Source organism: Eurosta solidaginis, chromosome 2 (assembly GCF_040869045.1).
Source record: "Eurosta solidaginis isolate ZX-2024a chromosome 2, ASM4086904v1, whole genome shotgun sequence".
Taxonomy (NCBI): Eukaryota; Metazoa; Arthropoda; class Insecta; order Diptera; family Tephritidae; genus Eurosta; species Eurosta solidaginis.
This window is the reverse complement of record NC_090320.1, coordinates 271,705,812-271,723,218: the sequence shown is the minus strand read 5'-3', so window position 1 is coordinate 271,723,218 and position 17,407 is coordinate 271,705,812. Positions and strand designations below refer to the sequence as shown.

At 38.0% G+C, this 17,407-nt stretch overlaps 1 protein-coding gene across 9 annotated transcripts in view; it reads left to right on the top strand.

Moving 5' to 3' along the window:
- LOC137240976 (solute carrier family 12 member 9) overlaps window positions 1-17,407 on the top strand; it is a 271,735-nt gene that overhangs the window by 30,616 nt on the left and 223,712 nt on the right. For all 9 annotated transcript variants that reach the window (XR_010949876.1, XM_067768062.1, XM_067768063.1 and 6 more), the window contains 3 exons: window positions 9,741-9,875; window positions 9,952-10,289; window positions 15,087-15,971. Coding sequence is in view for 8 of the 9 variants with exons in the window: in XM_067768062.1 (XP_067624163.1) it covers window positions 9,741-9,875; window positions 9,952-10,289; window positions 15,087-15,971 (1,358 nt within the window). In the remaining variant the exon portion in view is untranslated. The remainder of the gene's footprint in view (window positions 1-9,740; window positions 9,876-9,951; window positions 10,290-15,086; window positions 15,972-17,407) is intronic.

Here is a 17,407-nt window from a genome sequence, read left to right as displayed (position 1 = left end):
CTATAGCTGTCTATTATAATGGAACCAATAGCCGCGGCATTATTTGTGGAGTTGGAAAGCAACGCATACGAAAATGGCCAGGCGAGAATGGAAAGGCAAATATTGCGAGATTTGTGTAATCCATTTGAGATGAGTGACGAATTGTAAGAAATTGAACTTAAAAGTGGTAAAGTTTAATGACTTATTTTCTTATTTAGGTTCAAAAAAAAACTTTCGACTTAATAAGGATGCTTTCAAGTATGTGTTAGATACTTTTGCGGGGCAAATACGTCCAAGGACTTCGACATCGACATGTTGTTTTTGACCTGGAAACATAAAAAACAATCATCATCAAGCTTTCTACGTTTCTTAACAAGTTTTACTTACATTTTTGTTAAAATTCTGTTATAAATTAATAAAAAACTAAAAAGAAAATATTTTTCCGCCAACTAATTTGCAACTTAGAAAAACGGAACTACGATCGAAATGCAGAATACGCAAAATCGAACGATTCGAAGTTGGATCGAAAGAGATTGGAACACAGAATACCAAAATTGCCAATTCGAAAAAATTCCAATCCAAGTCGAAATGCAGAATAGGGCTGGTTCAACATTTTTGGTGCATACAAAGAACATTTCAACTTACCATATTCACTCATATTAACAGAGTTTATGTGGAACTTAAGAGCGAATTGAGACACAGAGTTGCACTGCCACGCCTCCATTTTATACAGGGTAAAAGTGTAACGCTTTTGCATTGCGAGCAGGCAACAATTTTCACAAAAGAACGAAATACCCCGTAAAGGGGTTGCCCTTTTTTTTAGAATAGAACAACAACCCTTGCGCGGCGTACAAAAAGCGTAACAATTTAGCCAGAAACGCAATATATTCTTCCTAGCGGTATATGGTTAAATACTGCTATACTGGTTTGTGAGTTTGCAAATTGCAATATCCTATTTTCTAAGAAAATTATTCTTGTAAACACAATAGTTTGTAATTACAGTCATTTAAAGTAGGCTCTATAGGTAGTTGTAGCTTTTTTGATAGCAACGAAAATTAACTTTGAATACAAATCTGTTCAAGTAAGATAGAATTCAACCAAAACAATTTCAATCTTTTACCAATGCCGCATAAATAGGCAGAGAGACTATTCTCAACCACTCGGGTGATATATTTATATTCCGTGAAACACTGCTAAAATATCAGCTGTAAAAAAACTGTAGTCCGATGGAGCCAGTTAATAACCTCTGAAGAGTTTCTCCAAATGGAACATATTTTTTTTGTGGCACAGATGAAGGAAAACGGGGAAGGTGAATTAGGTGAATAGAAAAAGCCTGAATCACCGTAGGACGATGCCATGGAAATAGACATATGTTTATTGAAATTCTCGGAATTAGGAAGCTCCAACGAAATCGCCTATGTACTTTGATGTATTTGAATGACTTAAACTCAAGTATCTGTTTTTGTTATATTATCCACAAAAAATATCAACAATTTACTCTATTTGGTCAATGCACAATGTGTTCATTTACAAAATCCATTTTACAACAATAGCAAAATAAGTAGTAACATTTTGACATATAGCAAGAAAGCAATAGTTTTGCGAAGTTTCAGCCAAATTCGACTATATCTTCATATCTTTTGAATACTTTATATAATCATGGTTTTATATAATATGGTTTTATTTAAGCGAGTTATCCGCGAGATTTACCTAAAAAGGAAGCCAATCAACTCACTAGAGCCTAACATTTTTTGATCTCACACGATTAATAAAAAAATCAACCCAATTACGAAGTATACAAAATCTTCTATGAAGTACTATTTCTTGTATGTCGTATGTTCGGACACCATGAAGATGATTTATACTTTCCTGGTTTATAATTAACTACTTGTTTGTTTGTTTTCGAAATGGTACCATCGCAATATACCAGTAAATGATTCTTTCTTTTCAGTTGCTCTTATAGCCGGTGTTAAGCTCATGAATTCTTAAATATTAAACTACTTGAATAATTAGAAGGGGATATTTTTCCTATTGACCAATTTTACGCCTTTTTCGCACCTAATTCCTAAATTGATTTAACATATCTGATGGCAATGAAAGTATACAAAAAATAACCTTGGGGAAAAAGTATTTAGTACTGAATGGAAAAAAGTGTGCATTCATTTCAAGTTTACATTCATTAAAGATTGGGAATGGTTCCTACATTCACACTCTATATGGAATTATATTTTACCATCAATAACACACACACTTAGCTTTGAGTTAAAGCATTTTAAGCCATTCAGGAATGGAGATTTATAATATGCAACCAAAAAATCACAAATTTTTAAAAGAATGCTGAGAGAATGCACACTCAATTGATTCAGTCTTTTTAAAGCTCTGCTCGGCATTACCTTGGCGCCAAAAGTTCGTCCGCCTTAGCAGATAATTTTCTGGGTCGGCACAAAACATGTATTTAGTTGAGCCAGTTCATAGAAAAACGAATACACGATACGTAGTCTTCGAATTGGATGGAAAGCTAGACCTTAATCTCCTCAGATATATATCACACCAAATTGTTATTATTAGTAGATATGTATCTCTTCCGTACACCTTGGCGGTAAGTCGGGTTTTTCTTCTCACCCCAGAAGAGGATCGTGGCCTGTTTTTGCGCGAAAACACAATACAATTCTTGAATTGAAATTTCTGGAATGCGGTTGACCGTTAAGATTTCTTTCCCTCCGAAAAAAGTTATTTTCACCAATAAAAAATTCGGTTTTGGATAAAATATCATAATATTAATGTTAGAACCCAAAAATATATGGTAATTCTATACGACAGCATGACACTGGTAATACGCGTCCAAAAATACCGTCAAAAGACTCGTATTGACCTCGACAACAATAATCCGAAGGCGGAAAATAAAAATTTTAGGTCGTTCAAAAGATACTAACGAAAAACCGAAAATGACCCTCCGAAACGGAGGGTGGGATCCTAGTATTTTTGCACAGAACACCTCTCTGCATTGGCGGCATTTGGCCGCGCTTATAAAAAATTACCTTGGGTGGGTGCAACACCGGTTTGGAGACCAAAACTATATCCGCGCAAAACACTTATGTTCACAATTTTTATGTGGGTACCACAAAATCATCAAAATTACAACAACCACATGAAAATATTCAAAATTTCTTTTGAAAATATCTCTTGACAAACCCAAAATTGTTTACCTCCGCTTTCGGATTCGCGATCCTGGATCCAAAACGCGTCTTTTGATACCCCTCTTGATATTTTTGGACGTGTCTTAAGAGCGTCATGCTGTCGTATAGAATTACCAAATATATTACAGTTTGTTATATTTCTGTTATGAAAACAAAACCAAAACAAAAAAATATAAATGTGAGAGCAGTGAGGATTTAAAAATTTTTTTAAACTTCATTTCGGCTCTGACCGGTTTTACCTTGTAATATTTATACCATGCTTGTGACAATATATCCAAAAATTGTGATGGAGTTAGGATGAGTTTTTTTTATTCTCTTCTAAACTTTTAACTTCGAATAAAAATTCACTTAATTTTTCCCACTTATAAAAAGTAACGGTACTCATCACCTGATCGACGAATAAATAAAAAAGTAGGGTTGCCATGTATGGAAAACTTCCAAATATAATAAAAAACTCATTTGAGATATTTAGATTTACTAACAAGCTTTGAATTTAAGTTTGTTTCAGTGACCTTTTTCATAAAAAAACCATGGGCAAAATTATCAATTAACAAAATTCCAGGTTTAAGGAAGTCCCGATAAAAGCGCGCAAGTCTATTATTAAAAACTCTGTTTGAAATGATTTAATGGATGTATTCCCCATCGTTTGTCTAAGTTTTATAAACATATCTATAGATGAACTTTTTTGACTTTTGGCCGCATTGCGACACTGTGCTGCGTAGGGCCCTTAAGCTTTTTTGAATAAAATTTTGAAGTAAGGCGTTTTTGGACCAAATTCCGAAAGGAGACGCTTTTGAAACATTTTCTGGCATAGGTCGTATTAGAAAAGGCAACCGGAATACGGTGAGACGAGTATGCACAGCTGTGAAGACGAAATTAGTAGTGGACATTTTTATAGAATTATCTATAATCGTCAATTAAATAATTTTTTTAATGAATTTTATAGTTGAACCTATGCATATTCAAAACGATAAAGTTTTACGAAAAATTCGACCTTTTTTATTAAAAATTTTTGTTTTTCTTTGAGTATGCAGTTTTATAGCCAAATCAATTTCAGTCGAACAAAGCACAAGTTATAGGTATCAAAATTTTCGCATAGATTTCTTTGTACTGGAAGTAATCTGAAAGTTATTTTGGCCATGCGAACTCAACCTAAACACGTGGCGAAATCTCTTGCGGTGTTATTTTCGAAGCTATGTAAAAATTCCGTGCTTCTTTCTGAATATTTTTGTAAGGCTTGTTCTTAAGTAGGAGTCAAAAAACAAAAGCAATTGAATATCTCGTTATTCTGATTTCTCATTTGAATATAGGGTAGTATATAGCGCAGTTCGTATACATGTATAGAATTCTCACCAATTGTATAATTTTGTTTTGATTACAATATATTTCACATAGAAATCAGAGCCGTGCATATGCTTGGGGTAATATCACCCCATATCGGCTGTCAGTTCGAAAACACCATACAAAGTTTTGAAAAAAATGAAAGTCTCTTTACATGTCGCCCTAATTTTAAAATTTGGTTGAACTTAATACATTTTGAGCTGAGATTGTGCGTTCTTCGACCGAATTCCGTGTACGGTGTTATTAATATAAAATCTTGATACGATGTTTTCGAACTGCGCCCCGATATGGGGTGATAAGTTCGAAAGGGTTCGAGCACTTTTTTGTCTTAAACAAAAAATTGTGAGCCATTGAATTTTTTCTGTAGTCATCGGCTATTATCGTTCAAAGTTTATGCGTTGCTAAACAGAGAAGAGTGCGGAGAAAAAAATCTAAAAATACTAGGCGAAACTCATGGCTCAATTATATTGTTGGCTCATCTCATCAGCTGATTTTATTTTTTTCATTTGATTGGCATAGAGATTGTCAAAATGAGATGGCAAACGCAAAATGTAACCAATACATTGACAATTAATTACTGCCATGGTGGTCAATTTTTTATTAAAATATAGTTTCACATCACTTTAAGTTAGTTTTATAGTAAATCCATCTAATGTAGCGGATAATTTTTCCACAGCAAAAATTGCAAAGTTTGATGTGTTCTCTTCATTTCATTCGCTTAACATCAACACGCTGATTTTGGCAATCTGAACAAAGGTATTTTGTTGCTGGAGGGTGGGGCCGTGTGTAGAAGTCCACGAAAGTGGGGAAAGCTTCTGACCGCCATTCACCTGGGAATGACCAGAGCGATTCTTTTGCATGCGGTTCAAGCAGCTCACTACTGCCGGTCGCTTGCGGCCAAGTATCCTCTGGGTAGCCGCTAAACACCCGTTTAGCGGTGAGCTAATGTGAGAAGGCGACAACCTGGCTAGGCCACTCTGACATAATCGGTTTAAGGGCTAGCCGGGGGAGATTTCATCGGCAGCGTCTGTACACCTCTAGGTGCGGCTGCAAGCGGGCGTCTTTCTTGGAGCAAGCGGCTCGCTATATAAGCGTGCCAAGTAATATTTTCACCCCCGCTGAGCGGGTTGTGCGCTGGGCTTGGGACCCGCCACGTAAAACCATACTCCAATGAAATATAACAACAAGCCTCGGATAAATAAATACACTCTCTATTGATGACGACCATGGCAAACGTTTGAAGGACAATGAATTGAGGGCATGCACCTGGAACGTCCGCTCCCTGAATGGGATTGGTGCAGATGCCCGGCTGGTTGATGTCCTCGTCAAAGCAAAATCTGACATCACCGCCATCCAAGAAATGCGTTGGACGAAGCAAGGAAGAAAGAAGATCAAAAATTGTGACATATATTGGAGTGGCCATGCGAATAAGCGCAGTTTCGGCGTCGGATTCGTGGTGGGAGAGAGACTTTGTCGCCAAGTGCTGGCGTTCACGCCTGTGGACGAGCGTCTCGCCGCTATTCGAATAAAAGCAAAATTTTTTAATATATCATTCATCTGCGCCCATGCGCCGACAGAGGAGAAAGACGATGAGGTGAAAGACACTTTTTATGAACAATTAGAACGCACATACGAGCGCTGCCCCCGTTATGATATAAAAGTCGTGCTTGGCGACTTTAACGCCAGGGTGGGCAAAGAAGGTGTTTTTGGCCCTACAGTCGGAAAGTTCAGCCTACACAATGAAACTTCTCCTAACGGACTGAGGCTGATTGACTTTGCCGGTGTTCGAAACATGGTCATATCAAGCACGAGGTTCATGCATAAAAAGATACATCAAGTTACATGGCTGTCTCCTGATCGAAATACTCGCAATCAGATCGATCACGTTGTGATAGACGGACGGCATGCCTCCAGTGTTTTAGATGTGCGAACGATCCGAGGACCTAACATCGATTCGGACCATTATCTCGTTGCAGCCAAAATACGCACCCGCCTCAACGCGGCTAAAAACAAGGAACAAAAAACACATGGAAAGCTAGACGTCGAAAAGCTTCAATCACAACAGACTGCCAATGATTTCGCAACTCGACTCTCACACCTGCTCTCTGAGGGCACAACTCATCCTGAAGGAATACAGGAGCAGTGGGAGCATATCTCCAAAGCACTTCATACTGCCGCCGAGGAAAAAATTGGTTACCGGCGGCCACGAAAAAACAACTGGTATGATGAAGAATGCCGCGTTGCAACCGAAAGAAAAGACGCTGCCTACAGGGCTACGTTAAAAGCGAGCGCGGCAAGAGGAGTGTGTGAACGCTATCGTGAGTTGAAAAGGGAAGCGAGACGCCTTTTCAGGAAGAAAAAAGCAGAAGCAGAAAGACGCGAGTGCGATGAGCTTGAGCTGCTAGCCACCAGGAATAACGCCCGAAAATTCTACCAAAAAATACGGCGACAGACGGAAGGTTTTAAGACCAGGGCAAACTCCTGTAGGAATGAAAACGGCGACCTTGTAACTGATGTCCAGAGAGTGCTTAGATTATGGAGGGAACACTTCTCTGCTCTCCTAAATGGAGGCAGCAATTCACCGCGCAGAGATGAAGAACCCGATCCCGCAATCGATGATGATGGAATATATGTCCCCCCGCCCGATTATGACGAAGTTAGAATAGCAATAACCAGATTGAAAAACAACAAGGCCGTGGGCGCTGATGGATTGCCTGCGGAGCTATTCAAGTTCGGCGGCGAGGAGTTGGTAAGGCGCATGCAGCAGCTTCTTAGCAAAATATGGGCGGACGAAAGCATGCCCGACGGTTGGAATCTAAGTGTTCTTTGCCCAGTCCACAAGAAGGGGGATACTGCAAAATGCACCAACTATCGTGGAATCAGCCTTCTTAATATCGCATATAAGGTCCTTTCAAGTGTATTGTGCGAAAGATTGAAGCCCACCGTGAACCGGCTGATTGGACCTTATCAGTGCGGCTTCAGACCTGGTAAATCTACCATCGACCAGATTTTCACAATGCGCCAAATCTTGGAAAAAACCCGTGAAAAGAGAATCGACACACATCACCTCTTCGTCGACTTTAAAGCCGCCTTCGACAGCACGAAAAGGAGCTGCCTATATGCCGCTATGTCTGAATTTAGTTTCCCCGCAAAACTTATACGGCTGTGCAAACTGACGTTGAGCAACACCATCAGCTTAGTCAGAATTGGGAAGGACCTCTCCGAGCCGTTCGAAACTAAACGAGGTTTCAGACAGGGTGACCCCCTATCGTGCGATTTCTTTAATTTGATGCTGGAGAAAATTATACTAGCTGCAGAACTTAACCGCACTGGAACAATATACTATAAAAGCGTGCAATTACTGGCATATGCTGATGACATTGATATCATCGGCCTAAACACCCGCGCTGTTAGTTCTGCTTACTCCAAGCTGGAAAAAGAAGCGGTAAAGATGGGTTTGATGGTGAATGAGGACAAAACGAAGTACCTGCTGTCATCGAGCAAAGAGTCAGCGCATATGCGCATTGGCAACCACGCTACTGTTGGCAGCCATAATTTCGAAATAGTAAAAGACTTCGTTTACCAGCATCAACACTAGCAACAAAATCAGCACTGAAATCCAGCGAAGAATCAATCTTGACAATAAATGCTACTTTGGACTAGGTAGGCAATTGAAAAGTAAAGTCCTCTCTCGGCGAACGAAAATCATACTCTACAAGTCACTTATCGTACCCGTCCTGCTATATGGGGCAGAAGCATGGACCATGACAACAGCAGATGAAGCGGCTTTGGGAGTGTTCGAGAGAAAAGTTCTTCGAAAGATTTATGGACCTCTACGCGTTGGCGATGGCGAGTACCGAAGAAGATTTAATGATGAGCTGTACGAGCTATATGCAGACATCAACATAGTCCAGCGAATTAAAACGCAGCGGCTGCGCTGGCTAGGCCATGTTATGCGAATGAAAGATGGTGCTCCGGCCAAGAAAGTGTTTCTATCGGAACCCGCCTATGGAAGCAGAGGTAGAGGGCGGCCCTCACTCCGTTGGAAGGACCAGGTGGAAAACGATTTAAACTCCCTTGGTGCGACCAATTGGCGCCGTTTAGACGGTTAAGCGCCAATTAAGTAAGTAAGTAAGAGATGGGTCAACCATATAGTTGAACTATGGCGAAACTATTGTAAATTTTTAAAATATTGTGGCGAATGTTGACGTCATTGGACTGTTTGTAAATAAAGGCACAAAAACAATAAAGCAAGCTGCCACTCTTGTGTAAATGAACAAATCAATCATCATTTACACACATACATACAAGGCAACGAAGAGATACTCAAAAACACATGTAATCATCAGCCGAAGTAGTACTCACATATAGACACGCATATGGATACAAACTACAAATATACACGTATATGGTTGGTAACCAAGCATGAAGTTCACGAAATTACTAGACCTTAGGAGAAATGGGTGAACGAGGAAACCTAGAGTATAAAAGCAGCGCAAGCTGAGGCATGACTAAGCAGTATGATTTAAACACCCAGTTGTGAATTAAGAGTTATTGTGAAGTACTCTCAAAGTAATCTAATAAAGACCATTTTGCATTATTGAATATTGGAGTTATTTATTCAACAGTTTAGCGATTCGAACGTTAGCAGAAAGTTTGGAATGAGCGGAGTTTCACTAAATTCGTTACAGTATTTTTTTTGTAATTGAGCCTCAAAAAAAACGAAATTACTTTTGATATTTTTTTTTTGGGGATGGAAATGATGTATATATATTATATTATATATATAAAAAGTGGGCGTGGTTATCATCCGATTTCGCTCAATTTCATTACCAAGCTATTCTGAGTGCAGATAAGCTCGTGTACCAAATTTGGTGAATATATCTCAATATTTACTCAAGTTATCGTGTTAAGGGCAGATGGACAGACGGACGGACGGACATGGCTCAATCAAATTTTTTATCGATACTGATGATTTTGATATATGGAAGTCTATATCTATATCGATTCCTTTATACCTGTACATCCAACCGTTATCCAATCAAAGTTATAATACCCTGTGTGCAAGTACAGCTGGGTATAAAAACCCAACTACATTATTGTTTTTATTTAACAAATTAATAACTTATCAATATTGTGCTTATCTTCTTTAGCATTTCATTGTCTAATTACATTTATCATGCCTATAATGTAACTACAAGCATTTTATTTAAATATGTTTAGGTTTTATTGTCGGAAATGCTGGTCTCTATGTGACGCTTTTACAATTCGTTATCGCCTATTTAATACTACTTTTCACTGTGGCTTCAGTTTGTGCAATCTCAACTAATGGAGCCGTGGAAGGCGGTGGCGTCTATTGTGAGTAATCTTATTTAACATAAATATGTATCATGTTAATTAATTACTATGCTTTATTTAATATACCCATTTAAAGTTATGATAAGCCGCACTTTAGGCCTGGAATTTGGCGGCTCAATTGGTACGCTATTCTTTCTAGCAAATGTTGTCGGTTGTGCTATGGCTATATCTGGTTGTACAGAGGGTATGATGGAGAATTTTGGACCTGGCGGTTATTTTACAGGAAACGGTGAATCATTACGGGATGGATTTTGGTGGCGTTTTCTATTTTCAACACTTATCAATACAGCCATGTTGCTAGTATGTTTGATTGGTGCCGCGCTATTCGCTAAGACGTCAGTATTAATTTTGGGCATTGTAACGGTATGCTTATTGGCGACATATGTAAGCTTCTTGGCTGAGGGCTCAAAAGAGGTGAGTATTTTGCGTTAAGTAATTTTTTGTTTTGCTAATTTTTAGAAATAACAAGTAAGAAGGCTAAGTTCGGGTGTAAGCGAACATTACATACTCAACGGAGAGCTTTGGAGACAAAATAAGGGAAAATCACAATGTAGGGAAATGAACCTAGGGTAACACTGGAATGTGTTTGTATGACATGGGTATGAAATGGAAGGTATTAAAGAGTGTTTTAAAAGGGAGTGGGCCTTAGTTCTATAGGTGGACGCCTTTACGAGATATCGCCACAAAGGTGGACTCTATAAAGGGGCGACTCTATAATGTGTTTGTACGATATGGGTATCAAATGAAAGGTGTTAGTGAGAAAGATGTTAAGTTGTATATGTGAAGGCGTTTTCGAGATATCGACCAAAATGTGGACCAGGGTGACCCAGAACATCATCTGCCGGGTAGCGCTAATTTATTTATATATGTAATACCACGAACAGTATTCCTGCCATGGTTCCAAGGGCTTTTGATTTCGCCCTGCAGAACTTTTTCATTTTCTTCTACTTAATATGGTAGGTGTCGCACCCATATTACAAAGTTTTCTCTAAAGTTATATTTTGCGTCAATAAACAAATCCAATTACCACGTTTCATCCCTTTTTCGTATTTGGTATAGAATTATGGCATTTTTTTCATTTTTCGTAATTTTCTATATTGAAAAAGTGGGCGTGGTCATAGTCGGATTTCGGCCAATTTTCATACCAAGATAAAGTGAGTTCAGATAAGTACGTGAACTGAGTTTAGTAAAGATATATCGATTTTTGCTCAAGTTATCGTGTTAACGGCCGAGAGGAAGGACAGACGGTCGACTGTGTATAAAAACTGGGCGTGGCTTCAACCTATTTCGCCCGTTTTCCCAGAAAACGCTTATCGTCATAGATGCTATGCCCTTACCAAATTTCTCAAGGATTGGTACATTTTTGTTCGACTTATGGCGTTAAAAGTATTCTAGACAAATTAAATGAAAAAGGGCGGAGCCACGCCCATTTCGAAATTTTCTTTTATTTTTCTATTTTGTTGCACCATATCAATATTGGAGATGAATGTTGACATAATTTACTTATATACTGTAAAGATATTAAATTTTTTGTTAAAATTTGACTTTTAACATTTTTTCTAAAAGTGGACGTCGGCGGAGCCGATCTTGAAAATTTTTATTTAGCACACATATAGTAATAGGAGTAACATTCCTGCCAAATTTCATCATGATATTTTCAACGACTTCCAAATTACAGCTTGCAAAACTTTTAAATTACCTTCTTTTAAAAGTGGGCGGTGCCACGTCCATTCTCCAAAATTTTACTAATTTATTATTCGGCATTATAACGTCAACCCACCTACCAAGTTTCATAGCTTTATCCGTCTTTGGTAATGAATTATCACACTTTTTCGGTTTTTCGAAATTTTCGATATCGAAAAAGTGGGCGTGGTTATAATTCGATTTCATTTTAAATAGCGAGCTGAGATGAGTGCCCAGGAACGTACATACCAAATTTCATCAAGATACGTCAAAATTTACTCAAGTTATCGTGTTTACGGACGGACGGACATGGCTAAATGAATTTCTTTTTTCGCCCAGATCATTTTAATATATAGAAGTCTATATCTATCTCGATTTGTTTATGCCGTTATTGAACAAAATTAATATACTCTGTGAGCTCTGCTCAGCTGAGTATAAAAATACAAGGGCTGATATACTCCCGTGGAGATTTAGATTGTGCTTCTCTACAAATTTGGCGGTTGTTTTTCTTACAAATTGGCGGGATGAGACCTAAATGTTTTATGCCCACTCCGAACGGTCTCTGCAAGCAGATGAATTGAGAAGCTTTTCCCCCCCAAATCCCCAAATTACAAAAGCGATACATTTGCGTATCGGCTAGATTTAAGTATAACTTCGGTGATAAAGAACCCAGTGAGAGTTCGTAGGTCCCCTCTGCTTAAGTTTATAAGTTTGGCTGATACTCTGTTATTATTGTAGCGATAAGGACACTCCCCGAAGGCCTTGGGGAGTGTTATCGATGTTGATGGTCCTTTGCCGGATGCAGACCCGGTACGTTCCGGTAGCAAGCACCATTAAGGCACCAGCCCGACTATCTCGGGAACGATTTAGTATGACCACATGAAACACGGGTAGGTGAGGTTGACAATTGGGTTGGAGAAGCAATATTTTGCGCTGGTAACACCTTGAAATCAATTTAGTATTTCAGTCGCCTCTTGCAACAGGCATAACTGCCGCGGATATATTTTAACGAATGACAACTATCAGTTAGTTTAATTAAATGTCAACTTACTTCCCTAAGCGCCATCTGTTGGTAAGTAGTTAAATTGTTAGATGTCGTTTTCAAATTGAACATATGCCTCTAGTGTTCAACTGTACCAAATTACCATGGTGAGATATATTTTTGCAATTATTCATTTCATATTTGCCAAAAATATGTATTTAAATATATTTTGCTATAATTTGCCGCGGTGCCTTGATATTGCATTTCAATTTTATTAGTGTGTGTGAAATTAAGAAAATTAAGCCGAATCATGCGTAAGATTTTTTACGAAGATTTTTAACTTTAATGTTCTCCTTTAAAGCTTTAATAGAATATGAGTAAGTAGAGTACTATTTCGTCTAACTACCCCAACCCTAAATGGCAACCCAGTGGCGGATCCAGGGGGCGAAGGGCGCGATTGCCTCCCCCCCCCCCCCCCCCGCTCTGATCTGGAACTTATGAAAATTATAAAAGTTTGTTTTAATTACATATACAATTTTAAAATTTTTAGCTTTTATGTATGTATAATCTATAAGATCGTCCTAATCGCCCCCCCCCTCTCCCCCCTCCCAAGATCTGCAATTTATAATACTTCGGTGGAAATATTTTATGAAATAAATAGTTTAGCTATATATTCATTTCCAATTTCCATTTGTTTCGCTGTGGGTGAAATCAGCAGAAAAAATGTACCATTCTGGTATTGGAAGAAAGAATTGCGTACTTTTCGCTGAAATTTGGCAGCCTTGGTCACTATTTAATGATCACAGTTGCCACACCACATCTTTTTTCTGGACGAAAATTCCTTTTGAAAAAACAAAAGAAGGACCAATATTTTTAAAATGTCACAAAAAAATTATTTATATTGGCCTTCGCGAATTTCTGTCCCTACATCGCGTTAATATATTACTATTTTGCAGCAGTAATACATTCACGCCAGGAAATCTCCATTATTTTGGGAATTGTGGCACGCTCTGACTTATACTATACATAATTCTACATATCGGCTAACCCTTCGGCCAAAAAGCCGCCTGAATATGCATTGCAATGTGATATCTTGGAGAAAAATCGATAATTTTGTTAATCGGTCTTGGTTTAAGTATATATTTTAGTGGCGCAAACAAATCTATTTTTTTATCACTTTTGCTCTCGCTTCCGTAAAAAAAACCAGACTGGAGGAAAAGTGGCCATCAGACCAAACCTGAACAAAAAGCAACAGTTTTGTATAAATGGATAGAAGTGGTAACCGTAGCCGCTATGCCAAAAGTACCGTTATTCGAATCTGCTGTGAACAGTGTTGTCGTTGAGAATTTTCAAAAAGCGGTCAATAGGGATTTTACTTTTATGCTACACTTCTACACAGAAGCGCGCCACAAACTTTGTGTAGCAAGACCGCACCAAAATTATACATTGAACTGATCCGTTAAAGTCAAGCTCTTAGCAATGCACCTTTTAATTGAAATTTTTAACAGCTATAAGCTGTAAATCAATTTAAAAGGACTAATAAAAATCCTTCTCTACATTAAGATACCCAAAAAACTATGGTCATATTCACAATCAATGTTATGTAGGTAGGCTTTTTAAAAGAATTTGCTATGGACAATATGTCAAAAAAGCTGTGACCAAATTTCGAAAGGATATAATTTCCGAATCATATTTCTATAGATACTTCTTAAAATAATCAAGTGCATTTTTAATTTTGATGTTTATGACAGGGTATAATATTGAGCCCCAAAATAGTTCTAAAAATATTTGAAATAGATTTCAAAGGAGCAAAATGTTCTAAAAAGGATGAAATCTCCGCAAAGCGACACAAGGGCAACACTGTATGTATGTACATATGTATTTCAAAAAATCTCTCTTTGATAGCCTGCAAACGTTCATGCAAAACCCCATCTGAGAGATAAATTCTAAAAATTCTTACTGAAAGCTAAAAATTTGCATGAAAATTCCCGAATTTTCTAAAAAGTCTTAAGTGTATATTTGGATTGTCGGTGTTATATAATAATACATATTTTTATAAAAATATGGAAAATAATGAAGGGCGAAGCAAAACTTAGTAAAAACTGGAAAATTCTGAGTGATGATGACTTTTGTAGATGAGTGTAGATATGTATGTGTGTTTGTATGGAAAATTTTAAGGTCACTTTATCTTACTTACAAAGTTGACTGAAACCCTATTGTAATGCGGAGTGAAATACCTTTCGTTTGATACCCATATCGGTATATATCATGCAATTTTTTTAATTTCGAATAGGTGGCTGCCTTGTGAAAGATTCTGAGTGGCAACACCTAGGTAAAAAGTCTTAGAAGGTGATACATTATCTCTGTGCCAAATTTCATTTAAATCGGTTAAGCCGTTCCCGAGATCGTTCGGCCAAACATTCAAATATACAAATATACAAGAATTGCTCGTTTAAAGTTATAAGATAAAATACATACATACATGTATATATATATATATTATATATTTTATAAACTTCTAACGAAATACTCAAAACTTTTTTCAGATTGACTTACCCAAGGAGAATCCACTAGCCGTTAACATAACCAAACTTAATTATACTGGTATCAATCGAGAAACCCTTATGGACAATCTTTATCCTCATTACGCTAATGATTACACATCGAATGGCAGAATGGTTGATTTTGCCACCACATTTGGTGTACTTTTCGCTGGTGTAACTGGTATTATGGCTGGCGCAAATATGTCCGGCGAATTAAAAAGTCCATCGCGTAGCATACCAAACGGCACACTGTCAGCTGTTTCATTCACCTTTATTTCATATATTTTACTCTCGTTTCTAATGGCCGCAACGACACCCGCCTTCACAATGCAAAATAATTATCTCTTCCTAATGCCAATCAATTTTTGGCCACCATTTACAGCTATTGGCATATTAACAGCAACATTTTCAACAGGCCTAAGTAACTTAATTGGTTCCAGTCGTATTTTGGAAGCGCTCTCTAAGGATCAAGTGTTCGGTTCACTATTAAATTTTGTATTACGTGGCACATGGAAAGGCAATCCCATAGCTGCTGTATTTACAAGTTGGATATTAGTCGAGGGGATATTGTTGATTGGTTCATTGAATGCAATCGCGCAAGTTAATTCAGTATTATTTATGCTATCGTATTTGGCTACTAATTTGGCATGTCTTGGCATCGAATTGACTGGTGCACCGAATTTCCGTCCACTGTTTAAGTATTTTACATGGCATACCTGCCTGATTGGTCTCTTGGGCACACTTATTATGATGTTTGTGATTAATCCCATCTACGCATCGTCCAGTATTATTTTATGCTTGATTTTGGTAATTGCGTTGCATTTATTTTCACCGGCTTCACAGGGTGCACAATGGGGTTCAATATCACAAGCATTGATGTTCCATCAGGTAAGTGGAGTGATTAATTTTATAAAAGCTTCTTTTGTAGACTCATGACGGGTATTCTGACTGGACACTGCCTTCTGGCGTCACATGCCTTTAAACTAGGCTTGGTCAGTGATAGCAGATGTAGGAAGTGCGGGCTGGAGGAGGAAACGATCGAGCACGTTCTGTGCTCGTGCCCTGCGCTTGCCAGGCTAAGACTCCAGCTATTAAGAGTGATACAGCTGTCAGATCTGGAAGCAGCAAGTGGGTTAAGTCCTAGGAAGCTTCTAGTATTTGCCAAGAGGACGGAGTTATTTTATAACATAGGTCCTGGTTTTTGATAGGGTTTTTCGGTTTTGTTATGTGAGGTCCTCATGGACCGGCAAGTTCAACCTAACCTAACCTTTTATTTGGAGGCGTAATGATTCTCATGCAGATAGAGAGAACTATAATAATAGAAAACGGAGGTTACATACAATTTGAATACTTTTGGTAAGTGTATTCAGAACAAGTGCCATAAGGATTGACATCGATGAATGAAACCGTATCGTCAATCTCTCTGCTTTGATTACGTTACCCTCCAATATTGCATATAAAATCTCAACAGCTTATGGTGCTTAAAACATACCCACGGTAAGGCACGACTAAAATCAAACTCCGTATCCGTTTTGTTCCCTAGTCGTGGGACTGGCTATGTGAAAAGACTTCGAATTAGATCCCTTTTTCTTATAATGGCCCGGACATGCATATGAAATATCCGAACTTGAGGCCATTTATTTGAAATATCCGGACGAAAAGAGCTAAAGTTGCCCGGCTGGTTGATATCTTAACGAAGGCAAAGACTTAAGGGCTAATTAAACTTCCTTAACCCTAACGCCATAGTCGTAACCATACCCATATCCATAACCATCTCCAATGTGATCGATTAATGGTGCCTTAACCTAAAAATCGGGAAAATTTCATAAAAATTAAGAAAACGCAAAAAATCAAAAACATATTCCACAAAAAATAAGTCTCTTAGTCATAACGTAGCCAAAACAATGAATAAAATCTACAAAAAGTTAATGAATTCACGAACTCGAATATTTTTAGGTTATGGATATGGCGAGAAACCAAAAACCAATTGGTTGGCTATGGTATGGTTATGGCGTTAGCGTTATGGTATGGCACCATTAATCGATTACATTGATTTCCATAAGGTAGGTTCGATCAGCTGTTTTATCTGGTTATGGCTATAAGTCACCATTAATTGGCCCTTAAAATCAAACTCCGTATCCGTTTTGTTCCCTAGTCGTGGGAACGGCCATGTGAAAAAAACCTCGAATTAAATCCCATTTTTTTTGATAATGTCCGGGCATGCATCTGAAATATCCTGACTTGAGGCCATTTATTTGAAATATCCGGACGAGAAAAGCTAAATTTGCCGGGCTGGTTGATATCTTAATGAAGGCAAAGGATAA